Source organism: Ovis aries, chromosome 7 (assembly GCF_016772045.2).
Source record: "Ovis aries strain OAR_USU_Benz2616 breed Rambouillet chromosome 7, ARS-UI_Ramb_v3.0, whole genome shotgun sequence".
Classification (NCBI taxonomy): Eukaryota; Metazoa; Chordata; class Mammalia; order Artiodactyla; family Bovidae; genus Ovis; species Ovis aries.
In genome coordinates this window covers 20,008,829-20,026,683 of record NC_056060.1, presented here as the reverse complement: position 1 = coordinate 20,026,683, position 17,855 = coordinate 20,008,829, and the positions used below count along the sequence as shown (strand labels likewise).

Below are 17,855 nucleotides of genomic sequence, written 5' to 3'. Positions count from 1 at the left end.
AAGAAAAATCACCCTTGATTCCACATTGCACACACTGCTACCTGGTATATATTCCCACAGTCTTACATCTGTTCATAGTTAGATCTATTACATATTCTTCTCAAAAATCAGATTGTCGTGTTTATACTAGTTTCTCAATGAACACATCCTGAATATTTTTTCATTTTATCAAATGCATTTTTTTCCCTAAAATCATTTTGAATGGCTGCATACCATTCTATTACATGAACCTGCTTTATCAGGTTGGGGTATAAATTAGATGAACATTTCATAAGCATTTTTCTTTAACCACTTAAGTCCATCTGAAGTAAAAAGAAATACAGTATCTCTCTTGAGTTCATCCTCCACCCTGAATTGCTCAAGCAAATTCCTTGAAAGGGTGGTACATCCACGGCCAGGTGATAAGAGCACTGGAGCCTCTGATTGCGTGACTTCTGCTGCTACTCCCAACGTGTCCCTGTAGAACGTGGTCCTGTACAGTCTCAGCATCTTTGTCCACCAATGCAGTGACGTCCTCACTGTCCAGATTTCTAAGAGATCTCTAAGGTAGTTCTCCAATAGAGGTAGGCCCTCCATGTGCCAAAGCGCCTAGGAGGGAGGGGCTTCCAGCTCTATACACACACAAGCCAGAACCCTGACAACTTAGCACTTGGCTCTGAGTTTGGACAGCCTATCAATTCCCACCACCAGTGGACCTCATTCAGAACAATTCTTATCTAGTAGAGAGAGTCTGACCATGTTGATCTCGAAAGGGAAGAAGTTAGATGCTTCCAGTCCTTTCCTTTTGGAGGCTTTTGAGTGCATGCTTGCATGCTACGTCACTTCAGTCATGTCCAGCTGTTTGCGACCCTATGGACTGTAGCCCGCCAGGTTCCTCTGTCCATGGGGATTCTCCAGGCAAGAATGCTGGAGGGGGTTGCCATGCCCTTCTTCCCCGGTCAGGGATCAAACCCGAGTCTCTTACATCTCCTGCTTTGGCAGGCGGGTTCTTAACCACTAGTGCCACCTTGGAGGCTTTTGGCCTGCTATCAATTTGCCTGCCTCCTTCTCAGCCACTACTCTTAAGAAGTTAAATGAATTCCTTCAAATTCTCTCTCTGCACCTCAACTTTTCACTGGTTTGTCGTGCATTATTTTATTTGCCTCTCATATAACAGAACTGTCTTCTCTTCCAAGCTCAACTCATGTCTTGCATGGGCCGTTAATATTCCTTCTATCCCCTCCTATATGTCTTCTCTTTATTATTTATCATGCCTATATCTTGCATCTTCAATCTCTCCCTCTTTACTAAGTTCTTTTCCTACCCAGACAGACAAATTCCTCAAGACTCCAAAACCAACAAGCAAATGAACCTTCTTCCAATCTTAATTTCCCTGCAGCTAAGACCCAACTCTCTCCTTACTTTTCTGGCCAAACTTAAAAAAAAAATTTATTGGAGTACAGTTGATTTACAATGTTGTGTTAATTTTAGGCATGCAGCAAAGTGACTCAGTTATACAGATACATGTATTCATTCTTTTTCGGATTCTTTTCCATATAGCACATAAGTCATTACCCAAACCTCTGAAAAGAAGTGAGAATCTACTCTTACTGTCTTGACTCTTCAACCCATGCACCTGGGCACCTTGGCCATCATCAGCTGAGACCACTTTCTCAGAGGTCACTACCAGCCAGGCTCACCATGTGTTCCAGTTTGCCAGGAATAATCCTGGTTTATTCCTGTTGTCCAAGAGTCTTCTCCAAGTGTCCCAGTTTAAATACTAAATGATAAGGTTACCTTACCAGTAACCAACAACAACCAACACAGCCCACGGCTCCTCCACAGTCATTCTCCACCATCTGCCAGAATACTGGCCTCTATTGACTGTGCCATTCTTGAAATGTTCCCTTCCTCTGACTTACTTGACACCTCTCTGCTGGTTTCTCACCTCTCCTTTCCACATGCCTGCTCTCATTCACATCCACCGCTTTCACTTTCCCCATAAATGCTGGAGCCTTGCAAGCTTCTGTTGCTCTCATTTAGCATTTACTCTCCTTCTGAATTTCACCCACACCCACAGCTTCAGCTTATCATCCCCGCCTTCGCCCTCAATTCAGTGCAAATCTAAAGACTTCTGGAATCATGGTAGCTTAAATGCAGGTTTACAAAACTACCCTCCCCAAACTTGTCAGAAATGAACAAAAAGAAACAAAAATGAGAGAAAAGGCTGCACCAGGGCTGAAACCATGGCAGGATGCTCCTCAGATACAAAAAAGATTTAAATAGAGACCGACTTTCCTCTTGCCATGATATAAAGATATATATATACACATATATCCCTCCTAAATTAATTTATAAATTCAAAGTACCAGCATGATTTTTAATATAATCAAATAATTTTATGGTTAATCTGGTAAAAGAAATAGTTAGGAGAATTCTAAAAGAGATGAGGAGTAGAGGATAGAGATTCCTTTTTTTAACAAAAAAAGAGAGAGAAGAGTACATGACAGTAATGCGGTGGGCAAGAAATAATATAGGAATAGCACAAGCAAAGGAAATCATGGAGCATATATAGACTCCAGAAATGTGTATAGAAATGTAGTATATGAGAAAAGAGGCATTGCTAAGTAATGGAGGAAAATGGGTTATACGTGTATATGAAAATGCATTTACAGACAAGAAAATGTATTTCTTGAGGTGGGGAGGAGCTCTTTAAGTATGTTATCTAGGTCAGAGATCATAAAAGCAAAGTCTGATATGCTTCACTTCATAAAAATGAAAATTTCTGCATGACAAACACTCCATAACAAAAGTTAAATAACAAACAGGGTGAGGGGGAATAAGTATTTATAGCAATAGATGATAGAAAAAGGGAGTATTCTCCCCAATATAAAAAGCATTTCTTCAACTGTATAAAGAAAAGATGAAAACTAAATAGAAAAAGGGGGAAAGGAATGAGAAGGGTTTGCAAGTCATTATTTGCTTAATCAGCTACCTTGGATAAAGGCAGGGAGGGTGTAGTCAGCTGGAAGAGCTACAGAACACTAATGTTATCAAACCCTCCCGTCTGGGACTATAAATAAAGTTCCATTAACATCCATCACCCAGAGTTCCTGCTGTTTCTCTTCTGGCACCTACAGGACCTCTGCCCTCTTCCTCCTCTGCCACAAGTATTTCTGGGAGTTCCAAAAAGGGAGCCCACATATGCTGAAGCATCACCCCAGCAGCCACAATCCCCATATGGCTTCTTCAGAATTCTTCCTCTCCTGTCCTAGTTCAGTGCCTGCTGCCAGCAAAACCATTCCAACAGTGACCTGTGTGTGATTACTGCTCTGAGGAGGCATCTCCCATCCCAAGTTCCCAAAGCCACCATTCCCTGGAGCCAGAGTGCACTGGGCTTCCTCTATCACCCAGCATCTGGCCTCCCAGCTAACACCAAGGGGTTTAGCCCAACTCCAGAGAAAGACGTGGGGGAGGGGCGTGGGGACAGAGCGGGAGGGTGAAAGGGACTGCATTCATTTCCCATCACCGCTGGAACAAATGACCCCAAACCTGCTGGCTTGAAATAATACGCCTTTGTTCTCCCGCAGCTCTGCAGGCCAGAAGTCCAAAATCAGTTTCCCTGGGCTGACGTTGGCAGGGCTGTACTCCCTCCAGAGGCTCTAGTGGAGAATCCTTGCCTTTTCCAACTTCTAGCGCCACGTTGTGTTTCTTGGCCCGTGGGCCCTTCCTCCATAGTCGAAGCCAGCAGCATAGCACCATACTTCAGGGGTCATGCTGTCTTTCTGTTCTGCGTCAATGCCCTTCTGCCTCTCTCTTACATAAGGACACTATAAGAGGTGCTTTTAGGGCCTGCCCAGAAAATAAAAAACAATCTCCCCACACTCAAGATCCTTAATCACATCTCCCAAGTGTGTTTTATCATGTAAGGTAACATTCACAAGGTTCCAGGGATTAGGACGTGATTATCTTTGGGGACCGTTATTCAGACCATCACAGGGGCAGATGCCTTTTCATCATCTCCTTTCTTCCTAACCCCAACCACCTTCCCCACTTTAGGAAAATCACCTTCATGCATATTTAGAGATGCAAATAAACGGTAATGTTGTCCACACCAGGAGTATCAGATCCCTAGCCTGACAAACCAAGGGCCCCGTGAAGTGGGTTAGGCCACCAGTCCTGAACGTGTATGGAGGGTAGTTGGCTAGTCAGGGCTGCCGAGCGAAGCTTCTGAGGACAAAGCACCCCGCAGGCTGATCACAGAGAGTCACAGCAGAGAGAGCTGGCTGGAGCCCTTTCCTACAGTCCCCTGGCAGATCTTGTCTGTCTCCCCACCCGGTCCTGTCAGCAGCGGCATCTTTGCATGTATCACCTTGCTCCTCTACCATCATTGCTACTGCTGCTCCTTCAGCAACATGCTGAGCCCAACTCACGGCTGGAAAGAGATGTACATTGGATGTAGGTTCGGGCTGATATCTAAGAGTCAACATGGGACAACAGTCCTGACCAGAAACTCCTAAAATAATCCCCAGGAGAGATGGTCCTGAGATAGGCACCCATAAACAAATGGGAGATAGGAGCAAGGAAGCACTGTGGAATGGGGTCTGCCTCCAAAGATTGCCTTTGAAATGCGGTGGGCGATGTTTTAAAGTTATCACCATAATTATCAACAACTGACATCTCCATAATCACCAGCTCAGCCATTAACAACAGAGTCCCCATCACTACAAGCTGAAAGCCTATGAGTGTGCATGGGTGGAGGGTGCCAGGGTAAGGAGGGCATTGCTGAGAGGGAAGTCTGGGGAACTACTGTCAGCCAGGCTAAAAAGCAGCTTGCTTACCAAGTTAGAGACTTTGGGTTTTATCCTAATTCCAGAGGAAGTCACTGAAGAGTCTTCAGTAAACATAGCCATTTTTACATTTTGGAAAACCACTCTGGCAGCATTGTGGATAATGGATTCTAATAACACAAGGCTGGATGCGGAGAGAACAGTTATGAGGCTGCTGCCATAGCCTAGGCAAGAAATAATCTGAAGTTGTGTCATTGGGCATGGTAAGAAGTAGATATATTTGAGAGATACTTCTAACAGAAAAACAGCAAGATTTTTGAATTGATTGGATGTGGGAAGTGGGGGTGGAGGAAGACATCAGGAATGATGCCCAGGTTTCTGGCTTTATCCACTGGAAAGATGTTGGCATCATTCACAGAGTGGAAGAACAGGGGGTCTTTGGAGAAGAGCAAGTAGAAGGGTACTTGTAAGACATCCAAGAGGCCATTGGTCAAACAGGTCTGGAGTCCAGGGGAGCGGTCTGGGCTGAAGGCAAGGATGGGAAGGCCTGGATGTGAATGTCCAGGGATACAGATCACACAAGAGAATAAAGGGCTGGCAACCGACTTAGGAACAATGCCAACAGGTGAAGAGCCAGAAAAAGAGGCCTTCTTCCCTCACAAGGGAAATCAAGGACTGGCCAGAGGTACAGAAAGAAAATCAGAAGAATATGTATTCCTGAAGTCAAGGGAGGAGAATGGGGGAGGACAAGCGGTCAGCAGCATCACACGATGCTCAGGGGCCACATAGGAACAGGAATGGAAGGTGGATTTGGCCTTGCTGAAGACACAATGTGTAATGAAGCCCAGCCTGTGGGCTAAGGAATGAGTAGTAGTTGCTGTTGTTGAGTCGCTCAGTCCTTTCTGATTCTTTGTGACCCCACTGACTGCAGCATGCCAGGCTCCCCAGTCTTGCACTATCTCCTGGAGTGTGCAAAACTTCACATCCATTGAGTCAGTGATGTTGTCTAGCCAGCTCATCCTCTATCACTCTCTTCTCCTCCTGCCCTCAATCTTTCCCAGCATCAGGGTCTTTTCTAATGAGTCAGCTCTTCATATCAGGTGGCCAAATATTGGAGCTTCAGCATCAGTCCTTCCAATGAATACTCAGGGTTGATTTCCTTTAGGACGAACTGGTTTGATTTTCTTGCAGCCCAAGGGACTCTCAAGAGTCTTGTCCAGCACCACAAATCAAAAGTATCAATTCTTCAGTGCTCCAACTCTCACATCTGTACATGACTGCTGGAAAAACCATAGCTTTGACTATATGGACATTTATCGGCAAAGTGACGTCTCTGCTTTTTAATATGTGTCTAGGTTTGTCATAGCTTTCCTTCCAAGAAACAAGCACCTTTTAATTTTGAAGTTGCAGTCACTGCCTGCAGTGATTTTGGAGCACAAGAAAATAAAATTTGTCACTGCTTCCACTTTTTCCCCTTCTATTACCATGAAGTGATGTGACCAGATGCCATGATCTTAGTGTTTTTGAATGTTGAGTTTTAAGCCAGCTTTCTCACTCTCCTCTTACATCTTCATCAAGAGGCTCTTTAGATTCTCTTCACTTTCTGCCTTTAGGGTGGTGTCATCTGTCTATCTGAGGTTCTTGATATTTCTCCCAGCAATCTTGATTCTAGCTTGTGCTTCATCCAGCCCAGCATTTCTCATGATGTACTCTGCATAGAAGTTAAATAAGCAGGGTGACAATACACAGCCTTAATATACTCCTTTCCCAGTTTGGAACCAGTCAGTTGTTCCACGTAAGGTTCTAACTGTTACTTTTTGGCCTGCATTCAGGTTTCTCAGGAGACAGGTAAGGTGGTCTGGTATTTCCATCTCTTTAAGAATTTTCCACAGTTTGTCATGATCCACACAGTCAAAGGCTTTAGTATAGTCAACGAAGCAGAAGTAGATGCTTTTCTGAAATTCCTTTGCTTTCTCTATGATCCAGCGGATGCTGGCAATTTGATCTCTGGTTCCTCTGCCTCTTCGAAACCCAGCTTGTACATGTGGAAGTTCTCGGTTCATGAACTGCTGAAGCCTAGCTTGAAGGATTTTGAGCATTACTTTGCTAGCATATGAAATGAGCACAATTGTATGGTAGTTTGAACATTCTTTGGCATTTCTCTTCTTTGGGATCAGAATGAAAACTGACTTTTCCAGCCCTGTGGCCACTGCTGAGTTTTCCAAATTTTCTGGTATATTGAGTGCAACACTCTAACGGCACTTTTTAGGATTTGAAATAGCTCAGCTGGAATTCTATCACTTCCACTAGCCTTGTTCATAGTAATACTTCTTAAGGCTCACTTGACTTCATATTCCAGGATGTCTGGCTGTAGGTAAGTGACCACACCATTGTGGTTATCCAGGTCATTAAGATCTTTTTCGTATAGTTCTTTTGTGTATTCTTGCCACCTCTTCTTAATCTCTTCTGCTTCTCTTAGGTTCTTACCACTTCTGTTCTTTATTGTGCCCATCCTTGCATGAAATGTTTCCCTGATATCTCCAATTTTATTGAAGAGACCTCTAGTCTTTCCCATTCTTGCTATTCTCTGGAATTCTGCATTCAGATGGGTATATCTTTCCCTTTCTCCCTTGCCTTTTGCTTCTCTTCTTCCCTCAACAATTTGTAAAGCTTCCTCAGACAACAACTTTGCCTTCTTGCATTTCTTTCTCTTTGGAATGGTTTTGGTCACTGCCTCCTGTACAATGTTACGAATCTCCATCCATAGCTCTTCAGGCATTCTGTCTACCAGATCTAATCCCCTGAATCTATTCATCACCTCCACTATATAGACATAAGGGATTTGATTTAGGTCTACCTGAATAGCCTAGTGGTTTTTCCTACTTTCTTCAAATTACACCTGAATTTTTCAATACGGAGCTCATGATCTGAGCCACTGTCAGATCTGAGTCTTGTTTTTGCTGGCTGTATAGAGCTTCTCCATCTTTGGCTACAAAGAACATAATCAATCTGAGTTCAGTATTGACCATTTGGAGATGTCCATGTGTAGTCATCTCTTATGTTGTTGGAAAAGGGTGTTTGCTATGACCAATGCGCATTCTCTTGACCAAACTCTGTTAGCCTTTGCCCTGCTTAATTTTGTACTCCAAGGCCAAACTTGCCTGGCATGAGTGGCAGTTGAGAAAGGAAGGCAAGTGAAGACCACCCTTTAAGAAGATTAGGGACAGGACAGAAAGTGACAGTGGAGTTCAGGGAGGACCTTTTTTGGAGAGAAAAGATGTGCTTAGGTTTAAATGTGGGTGGGAAGGATCCTGCAGGGAGAGGTTGAACACTGTGGGGAACTGGTAACTGATGGATGAAGACAAGGTAGATAGGAAAACACAATGGGGTTGCCAGGCGGGTTGCACTGAGGCATCTAGACAATGAACTTGAGCAAGAACAAACTTGGGTGGCTGTGTGGCTTTTTCCCTGGCCACACAGGGCTGCTGTAGGCCAGAACCTCAGAGAAGGTGGGTGGCTGCACTGACCCAGGGCTGGTGTTTCCAATTTGACAATCAAAAAAGATTGTGAGGCTGGAACAAGAGAGCAGAGGGCACTGGAGGTAAAGGCTGAGGTGGTTGGTGGGTCTTGAAGTAGAAGCTGGGGAAGGAAGGGATGAGACTTCCTTCATGTGGGATGTGGACAGGACTCACTGTATCATCAAAAAGCAGGTGTGAAGGGAAGATCCAGAGAGGGTGGAAGGAGTGGAGGCTGAGGTCAGACGAGGGAGCCTGAACTTCAGATTGCAGAGTGTGGACCGCTGCTAAGTGATAGCCATGGAGAGGGTGACTGAGGTTGAGAAGGGCTCTGAGCATCCAGAGTCAGGGCCATGGTCCACGTGGAGCCCTCTCCAGGTGGGTAGGAAGCCAGCTGGGAATGACCCTGGTGACAGCCATGAGGGGATGTGGCTTGCAAGCCTCAGAGGAGCGGGCGGGGTGGAGTGTTATGGATGGTAGAGGTGCAGTGGTCTGGGAGAAGCAAAAGGGACTAGCCATGCCACCACCCCTGACCGCGGGCTGGGGGTGGTCTGTGATCCATCCCTCAAGGACAGCAGAGGAGGGTGGTCTCTGTGAAAAGATCTCTGTTCTCAAGGGACCTGGCCGAGAATTCCCTTCTGAACATGACTCCAGAAGGGTGTTGAGACAAGGGGCCATCAGAACAGATTTCAAAGTTAGCACAGCAAGACAGGACAGTGACTGCTTGTCTAGAACCGTATGACCCACGTCAGTCAGTGAGAGCCTGGCCAAGAGCTGCAATGACCACCACAGCCTTGGAATCGTTAGAGCTATCCTGTGCTTTCCTTGAGCAGAAAATCATGTCCTGCTCATCATTAATCCCCTGCAATGTTGGAGACCTGGGTTCAATTCCTGGCTCAGGAAGATCCCCTAGAGAAGAAAACGGCAACCCATTTCAGTATTCTTGCCTGAGAAATCTCAGGAACAGAGGAGCCTAATTGTCTGCAGTCCATGGAGTCGCAATTGTTGGACATGACTTAGCGATTGAACCACCACCACACGGAGCGGCAGAGAGATGAGGTCCCGAAATGCCCATGGGCTGGAGGAATGCTTCCCAGTAGGTCCAGTTGGAGTACAGGGACCTCTTTTTCACTGAAAACAAAAGTTCTGACTTTGAAACCTCAAAATATATCTGACATGGGAGCAGCTGCCGTGGAGAACACGGCCAGTGGTAGGCGAGGGTAAGAGACTGGGTCAGACGTAACTGCCTGCAAACCCTGGCTCTTCCTCTATCAGTGGGAGGGTGGACAACTCAGTCATCCTCTCCAGCCTCAATTTAATCATCTGTAAAATGGGGATAATTCACCTTACCTGGCAGGGATCTAGCAAGGATTACACAAGCTAATCCATGCTAAGTATTTGGCGCAGCGCCTGGCACTCTTTAAATGTTAGTTATCATGACTATGAATTCAGTTATGCTTTAAAACACATTTCTGTTTTACTCATCACACTAGCACCCACACACGGGAGAAATGGTTGTTCATATCCATGGAAGGCACATTTCTTATTCAGTCAGCAGGCTGTGCCTGGGGAGGCCATGGAGATTCAGGGACCCCTTGCACTAACTCGAAGTCTCGCAGGGCCCCTCGGTCAGTCCACATTATCCCCTGTCTCACCCTGCGAGCTGATTCTCCCCAAGGCCGGCGTAGTAAGGAAACTGCAACCCAGAAACTTGCACCTGGAAGGACGAACAGGGACGCTCGGAAGAGTTGGTGGAAATCGGCCTCGCTCACCTCCCTCTCGCGCTCTTCCTGTGGCAGCTTCAGCCTGTTGGCGGCTCCACAGACGCCTGGGCCTGGCTGGGCCTGTGTGTTTGCAGTGTTGCTGCTGTCACCGCCAACTGCGCCGTCGGCCGTGGGAGTGTGGGCCTGGGCTCCAGGAACTGTTGTCCCAACTCTGACTGTGGCTCCAGACAGTCACACTTCCGTCTCGGTCCCGGCCTAGTCCCTGTCACAGTTCCTGTGTCAGACCCTGTCACAACATCTGTCATGGTGTCACAGCCTTTGACACAGTCTCCATCACAGTCCTGTCACAGCCTCTACCACAGCGTCTGTCATAGTTCCTGCCAGCCTCACAGCCTCCGTCATAGTTTCCGTTACAGTGTCTATCACAGCCCCGACGCAATCTCTATCACAGCCTCTGTCATAGCTCCTGTCACAGTCCCTTGTCAGAGCCTGTTACTGCCTCTGTCACAGCCTCTGACACAGCTCATTACAATTCCTGTCCAACTTCTGCCACAGCCTCTGTGACAGCCCTTGCACAGCCCATCAAAGTCCCTGTCACAAGGCCTCTATCACAGCTCCTGGCACGACTCCTATCATAGACTTGGTCATAGTCTCTATCACAGCCCCTGTCATAGCCCTGCCACAGTCTCTATTACAGCCTCTGTCATTGTTTCTGTCACAGCCCCATCAGTCTCTGTCACAGCTTCTGTCATAGCCCCTGTCACAGCCCTGTCATAGTCTCTACTACACCATGTGTGATAGTCTCTGTCACAGCCCCATCATTGTCTCTATTACACCTTGTGTCATAGCCTCTGTCACAGCCCCTGTCATTGTCTCTATTACACCTTGTGTCATAGTCTCTGTCAGTCTCTATTACACTTTATGTCATAGCCTCTGTCACAGCCCCTGTCATAGTCTCTATTACACTTTGTGTCATAGTCTCTGTCACAGCCCCCGTCAGTCTCTGTCACAGCAGCTGTCAAAGTGTCTATTACAGCCTCTGTCACAACCCCAGTCACAGCCGCTGTCATAGTCTCTGTCACAGTCTTCTCACAGTGTCTATGATAGCTCCCATCAGTCTCTGTCGCAGTCTCCATCACCCTCTCCCTGACTCTGACTCTGCTCTAGACCCTGCAGGGTAGTCTGTGGGGCACAGCTTTCATTACACAGTGGAACTGTCTCTTCCTGGAAGGCGTCCAGCAGAAGGCTCATGTAATAGCAGGTTATCCTGACGTGCAGGGTTTGTGGGAGGGAGGCTGGGCCGTGGGGCTCATACAAAAGATGTGCTTTGCAGGGAGCTGGAGAGCAGATCTCCCCACCAGCCTCCTGGCCCTGGCTGTGGCACATTCCCTGCACCCAGGGGTGGGGGGTGGGGGTCCATGCCTCTGTCTCTGGGAGGATGACTAAATGGTTTTGTGGTTTTCCTTCAGTCTCTGCAATCCCACTGTGAGCTCCCAAGAGCAAAGACTGTCTGATTCTTTTCTCATTCCCTCACTGCAGAGCTGAGCACACGGCTGGGCTCCCAGGGCACAACTTGAAGGTCACGCCCAAAGTCCTGGCTTGTCTTGAATTGGTTCCAGTCGCCTCTGTTTGCCTCCAGAATGAACCCACCGTGCTGCTCACTGCTCCCCAATGCCAGGGCTGAGGTCTCCAGACCCAGCCCAGTGCACTGGGTCCCGGTGCCTGGTGCACCCACCACTCTGCCTCCACTCTTCCAAACCACACATGCCTTCTTCAGAGACCAATTCAAACATGACCGTCTGCCCTGTTCCCCTCCTCTATGCCCTTCCCCCTCCTTCCTCTGCTCTCCAGCCACTTGTCCACATCACATGACCCCCGTCCCTGGCTTCCAGATGGGAGTTTCTGTATCTGTCTTATTCCTTCCACAGCGGAGGTGCCTGGAGCTCAGGGGCTGGACCTTCTAGCATCATATAGGAGGTTCTCTACATTGGGCTAGATAAATAAACCGGTGGGTGACCGAACAAATGAAAGGAGTGACATGAAATCGGGAGAAGAACATGCAGAGGCATGGGGAGGGGACAGAGGGCATGTCAGGGAGGATGGCACAAGCAGAGCTTGGGAGTGGGGAGCCCAGTGCTTGTGGAGGGCGATGAGCCCACTCCCTGGGCCACCTCATGTTCCCGGGTGAGCGCCACCTTCCCAGATCTCCTCACTACCCCTTCCATCTTGCCCCATTTGCCCATACTCTTCCCCCTCTCCCAGGCCATCCTGTCTCTTCCTTCCCTCCCTGACACCTCCTGCCCCGGCTGCTGAAACCACCGCCAGGGCCCCTGTCTAAACTCACTTCAGCCCTGATAGATTGTGAATTCCAGACATAGGGCAGAGGAATCTCTAGTACTTACTTCTTGGCAGCTCGGCTCAGCCGGCACCTCAGGGGCCTCCTCCCACCCCAAGTGCCTCACTCTCCAGCCAGGCTCTGAGTCCAGGTGGCCCAGACGCCCTGGAGCCCCAGCAGGACACAGAGACACAGTCCAGGCCTGGCTGAGCTGTCAGCACATCTTTCTTCTGCCTCCCTGGGAGGAGAGGGGCCTGGTGTCCCGGCCAGGGCTCTGGCAGAGTACTGGGGGAACAGCTGGGAGTGCAGGATAAGGAGCTGGGGCTGGCCTGCAGATGAAAGGCCTCTGGGCTCAGCTGGGCACCGGGCACTCCCAGGTGGGGTCCTGCACAGAGGCAGGGGTGGAGAAGAGGACAATAGAATAGTTCACACTCCCAGATCCTACAGAAACCAGGCAGAGCTGAGAAGAAAGCAGTTGGCAAGGCCAATAGGAAGTTGAACTTGGCAGGAGGCTATCTTTCACTAGTGCCTTAATATCATTGGGAAAGGGTGGGCATGGGGCCCCTGGGGGAGGTTGTTGGGAAGAGGGGATTGGAAGGACTCAATACCCTTTTTCTATGGGGACAGCAGACTTTCTCCTAATACAAGCTTAGGATAACAGGTTAGTGACCCCTTAAACTAGATCTTTACTCTAGCCCTGCCTTGTTTACCCCACTGAGAGAGGCCTCACCCCTACCAGGCTGCTCCACTTACTATTTCCCCCTTTCTTAGGGGAAATACACCAGTAGAAAATCCTACTAGAAAACTTGGTCTTACTTTCCACCTCCTCCAGGAAGCCTACCTGGACCATACATGCTCAGGAGCACCATTGCTCTGAGCTTCTGAACCACTTACTCTGATCCTTGATTGCAAACCTCTGGGTGGGATAGCCTTTCTTTGCTTCAACCAGACTAGGAACTGCCCAAGCTAGGGAATCTTTCTGCCTTCTTGGCCTCCATCCATGTTGTGGCTGTGGTCAGGGGTGGACACCCAAGGGCTTGGTCAAGACTGAGTGATTGACTTTTTCTCTCCATACATGTACAACCAGTTGGCCAGCTCCCTGTGTGTCCTACCCCGCCTTCCCATTTCTTCATCAGGAAGCCTGAAGATAAAAAACCTGAAGGAATACAATGGGTTCTCAGGGGCCTAGTCCCCAGATCAGGACTCTCAGTAGGAAGTGGATACATCTCTGATCCAGCCCACAGTGCAGACCTGCTTCAGAGGACAGCAGAAGGTGCACGGGCAGAATGGTATCTGTGATAAACAGAAAGATGAAGTCGTACATGTATTGGGGGCATGGTCTCGAGCACAGGCTCAAGGGTGTGACCTCTGAGTCAGTTCCCTCTGATCCCACCTAAAAAAGTGCCTACCCCAGAGAGAAGAAAGCCTGCCTTCTGGACACCTGGCCAGGACATATCAAGGATGGAGAATTCAGAAAAAGCAATCTGTATAGCAAGGCATCCCTTTCATCCCAATAGCAATTTTTAAGATGACCTAAATTGAATTCCTAAGGCCAAGTGTCTCCCCCTCTTTTGGCTAACACAGGTTTCATTCAACATCCCATCACTCAGTGTTTATTAAGAACAGACCACACTTGAGAAGCCATGCCCACTGCATTTGTTTTCTCATGTAGTTTTCAAAATAATTTAGGAGAGCCACGTCATTTTTTCTTTTTTTTCCTTTTTGGCCATGCCACGCAGCATGCAGGATCGTAATTCCCTGACCAGGGACTGAACCTGAGCCCCCTGCCATGGAAGTGCAGAGTCTTAACCACTGAACCACCAGGGATCCAGGAAGTACATATCATTAAACCCATCTTACACACAAGGAAGACTGAGGAATACATGGGCAGTAAATGACAGTATTTCATTCTATAGCTTCTGTTTCCTGGTCTCACGCTCTATTGTTTATAGCAGGGGCTTCCAGGCTTTTGGAATCCACAGATGAATAACATTTCAAAAATGATTCTGGGGAACAAACACAAAATCCTATGCCAACTTTTTATTTAGCCAGGGACGTGAGAAATACCCTCTCCCAGCACTATGATTTCATAACGTCGCATTTTAACACAGAAGATGCAACAAGGATATAACAGTAGGATAAAGACAGCTTTCTAAGAAAGGATGTTGGCAACCTTACCCTAAAAATCCTACATTGTTCTCTCTTTTTCTGGTTAAATTTCAAGCAGAACTGCCCAAAACCTTGGCATTACACAGTGTGGGAGCCACTGCCCTATCCCAGAGCTGCCCCTTTAAGCAAGAGCAATGCCCTCAGACCGTGAGCAAATAAACTTCCAGAATTTTCCATTCCCCTCTGCCCATGCAGATTGCCACTATTGTGGCACTGATCTGAGACTGGTATGTAATAGTCAGCTACATCCCCACCGTATCACCAGCAGGTCTTCTGATATTCAGCATTCCTTCCAGGGAAGGAAGTCTATTCTCCCCAGCCCATGCTCTCTTGGACCCAGATCTTTTCTGGGTTTGCATTCTGGGAATACCCAGGCCCCCTGCAGCCTGGCAGGGTACACATCTGTCTCCCAGAGGTACTCAGTTCTCCACTGCAGTGGAGAGTCACAGATCTCCTCCTTATCTCAGTCCAGAGGTAGGGCCTTCCCCTTGCTGGGGTCCCCAGATCTTGTGTATTGTGTTACCAGATCAGTGCAGAGCAGATGTCAGGCTTTCTAGGCAGTGCTGGAAACTGCCTGGAAACTGTGTGAGACCTGAGTGAAGCAGGGGGGAGACTAAAGACGTGGGGGCTCCATTCTTTACTTGCTGTCCGCTTTAGCCACATGAGACTCAGACCTGCCTCTCCCTCCTGTACCTGGCCCTGCCCCCACCCCATCTGTGTGAGTCACCTGGTCAGCAGAGAAGAGGCTGACCTGTAGAGCCTCAGGTGGGGCTCCAGTTCCATCATATTCTTGCTGTGGGATGTTTAGCAAGTCACTTAAGTCTCTGGGCTTTAGTTTTCTGGGTTGCAAATGGGAGTACGAATGATAGGCTGAGCTTTGTGAAGCTGGAAAGTTTTGACCATATTTGGCCCACAAAAATTTCATGTGGTTTAATAAATGAAGTGTAAGCTGTAAAGTGCTGATCTCTCACCAAATTTGACACCTCCTCCAGGAAGTGCTCCCTAGCTACCTCCAAGCCTCAGTGAAGTACCCCTCCTCAAATCTCATTGGTCAAGGCATGCTTTAGCACACACTTCTTTTTTGTCTTGCGTTTTCTCCTCTTTCTTGAACATGAATGTAGATTCTCCACGACATGGAGCCCATCAAGGGCAAGACCTGGGTCTCCCCCTCCTAATTCCCTCAGATTGCTGGCATGCACACCTATCCTCTATTACAGTTTTCACAGAGAGGAGACTAGGCTTCACAAGGGGTTTCCATGAACTTGCTTTAATAAACAGTCATTTCTTCACCCAAGGGTAGTCCTAGACAGTCCTGAATGGGTGGTATTAATTAAACTGAGGGGAGGGGAGGTGCTAGATAGGGGGGAATTAAGGGGCCCTGACTCCTGGCCAGCCTGTGATGCCAGTGTGCCAGGAAGCAGAACCCTGGTTGAATCCACCATCTACTACACAGAGCCCCTTCAGTGACATTAACTAACTTCCAGGGTCCCTCACTCATGTGTTGAGTTGACATTATGGATCTGCTCTTTGCCCCCTCCACCACCACCACCACTCTGAATTGGTGCTGAGTTCCCCAAGATGAGTCTGACCTGTCCTCCCCCTACGGAGCTCAGTCCTGAAAGGGACACGGACTGCATTGTGTAATCAACAGTCAGGCTGATGGGAGCTCCTGGGCCATGGGACCCCAAAGCAGGGACATGGCCAAGGTTTGGGTGGTCTGGAAGGGGCTTCCTAGATGAGCAGATGTCCCTGCCATGGATCACTGGGGAGCTGGTTTGGGTTGACTTCCTAAAGCTGGGGTAGGGCAGCCTAACTCCCGGGTGACACAGATACCCAAAGAAGTGAGTTAAATGGCGCACCAGGGCAGGCAGGGCTCACCACTGGATAAAAACACTCCTCCTCAAGGAGACCCAAGGACATTCAGGGATTAGGCCTCCCAGCATCTGTGCAGAGAACTGGCAGCTCAGAACCGCTCAAAAGTAGAAATGCCAGCAAGCAGTGATGTCATCACCCCAGTCCTTCCCTCTCCCCCGGGAGGTCCTGTAGTCCAGTGGGTAGAGGGCAGAAAAGCTTCTGCCAGATTGCAGAAGATTTCTGCTCTGAATGGGGTGTGAGAGATGGTCACAAGTGGGCTGAGAATGAGAATTAAAAATTCTTTGAAGAAAAACTTGATGTTATTCTTTAGAGAGGTGGCAGGGCTGGGGGACCTTTTTGTCTTCCCCCTGTCAGTGCTGAGAATCCACTTCAGCATTAACACGAACTCCAGCCTTCCCCTGCCAACCCCTTCCCATCTCATCTCTGAGCTAATCTGGCGCGTTGGCCCTGACAGGGTCTAAGTAACCCCTGGGCCATCTCGGCAGCCCCCCACCCCGGGGGGAGGGTCTGGCCAGCCCGGCTTGTGAGGATGGCGGTCAGGGTGTCAGGCTCTCTTAGAGTGCTGGAGAGGAGAACCGCTGTGTCTCTGGCAGAGCTGGTGGGATTTGTCCATAAGCCCGGAGACTGCACGGAGAGAGATAAGCACGGAGAGAGTGCACAGCTGGATCGCCGGCGGGCCTGGGGGTGGGGGTGGGGAGCGGACTCAAAGGGAGTGGGGGCTGTGCAGCTGCTCAGGGGTAGGGGGCCTGGGTGGAGCAGGAACTCCCCTAGCGTTGGGGTGCCACAGTTTGCAGGAGAGCCCAGGGAGAAGGAGGTCCACAGCAAGTCCCGGAATGCCAGGTCGCCCAGGAGAGCCCGCTTGCTGGCTCCCCTCTGCAGCCAGCTAGTCTCGGAAACCCGCATCGGAAGCACCCCGGAGTGCGTGATCCGACCCCGCATCCGTGACTGCTGCAGGCGCATTTCCTCGAAGTCTTACCTCGAAGGGCTTGGGTCGCACCCGCGCGCCCTGTGCCTCCTGGAGTTTCCCCCACGCCCTCCTGGCCGGGTCGCCGCGAGGCTCCGCAGGGGAAAGACCAGCGGGGGATTCGCCCCCGCCCGTATCACAGGAAAACCCCGGGAGCAGCCCCGACGCAGTGCATTTCCCGGAAACCCCCTCTCCAGGCGCGCTGCGGGAAGGCCCGGGACTCCGCAAACAGACGGCCCGCCTCCCGGGAGGAGGGTCGGAGACCCAGCTGAAAAGCATAACCGCGGGGGAGAGGCGAGCCCGGAGCTCAGAGAAGGAGAGATCGGGAAACCCCGCCCCACCCCCCTATCTTGGGGTGGGGAATTAGCAACCCAAGCCCGAGCCCTGGGTTTGGGCGCGCTCCCAGCCTTAGGCCAAGGAAAGACACTCGAGGGTTGAGGATTAAGGTCGTCTCTCACCTCAGCCCCTAAGGTCCGGCAAGGGTCCACCCAGCTCCCCGCGCCG

At 49.2% G+C, this 17,855-nt stretch overlaps 1 protein-coding gene across 2 annotated transcripts in view; it reads right to left on the bottom strand.

Annotated features, from left to right (window-relative positions):
• REC114 (REC114 meiotic recombination protein) overlaps positions 1 to 17,836 on the bottom strand; it is a 183,228-nt gene extending 165,392 nt beyond the window's left edge. The window contains exon 1 of one of the 2 annotated variants that reach the window (XM_042252146.2): positions 17,364 to 17,836. In XM_042252146.2, the coding sequence (XP_042108080.1) occupies positions 17,364 to 17,630 (267 nt within the window). In that variant the 5' untranslated portion in view covers positions 17,631 to 17,836. The remainder of the gene's footprint in view (positions 1 to 17,363) is intronic. The other variant, XM_042252143.2, reaches the window with a different exon arrangement.
• Positions 17,837 to 17,855: the final 19 nt, after the last annotated feature.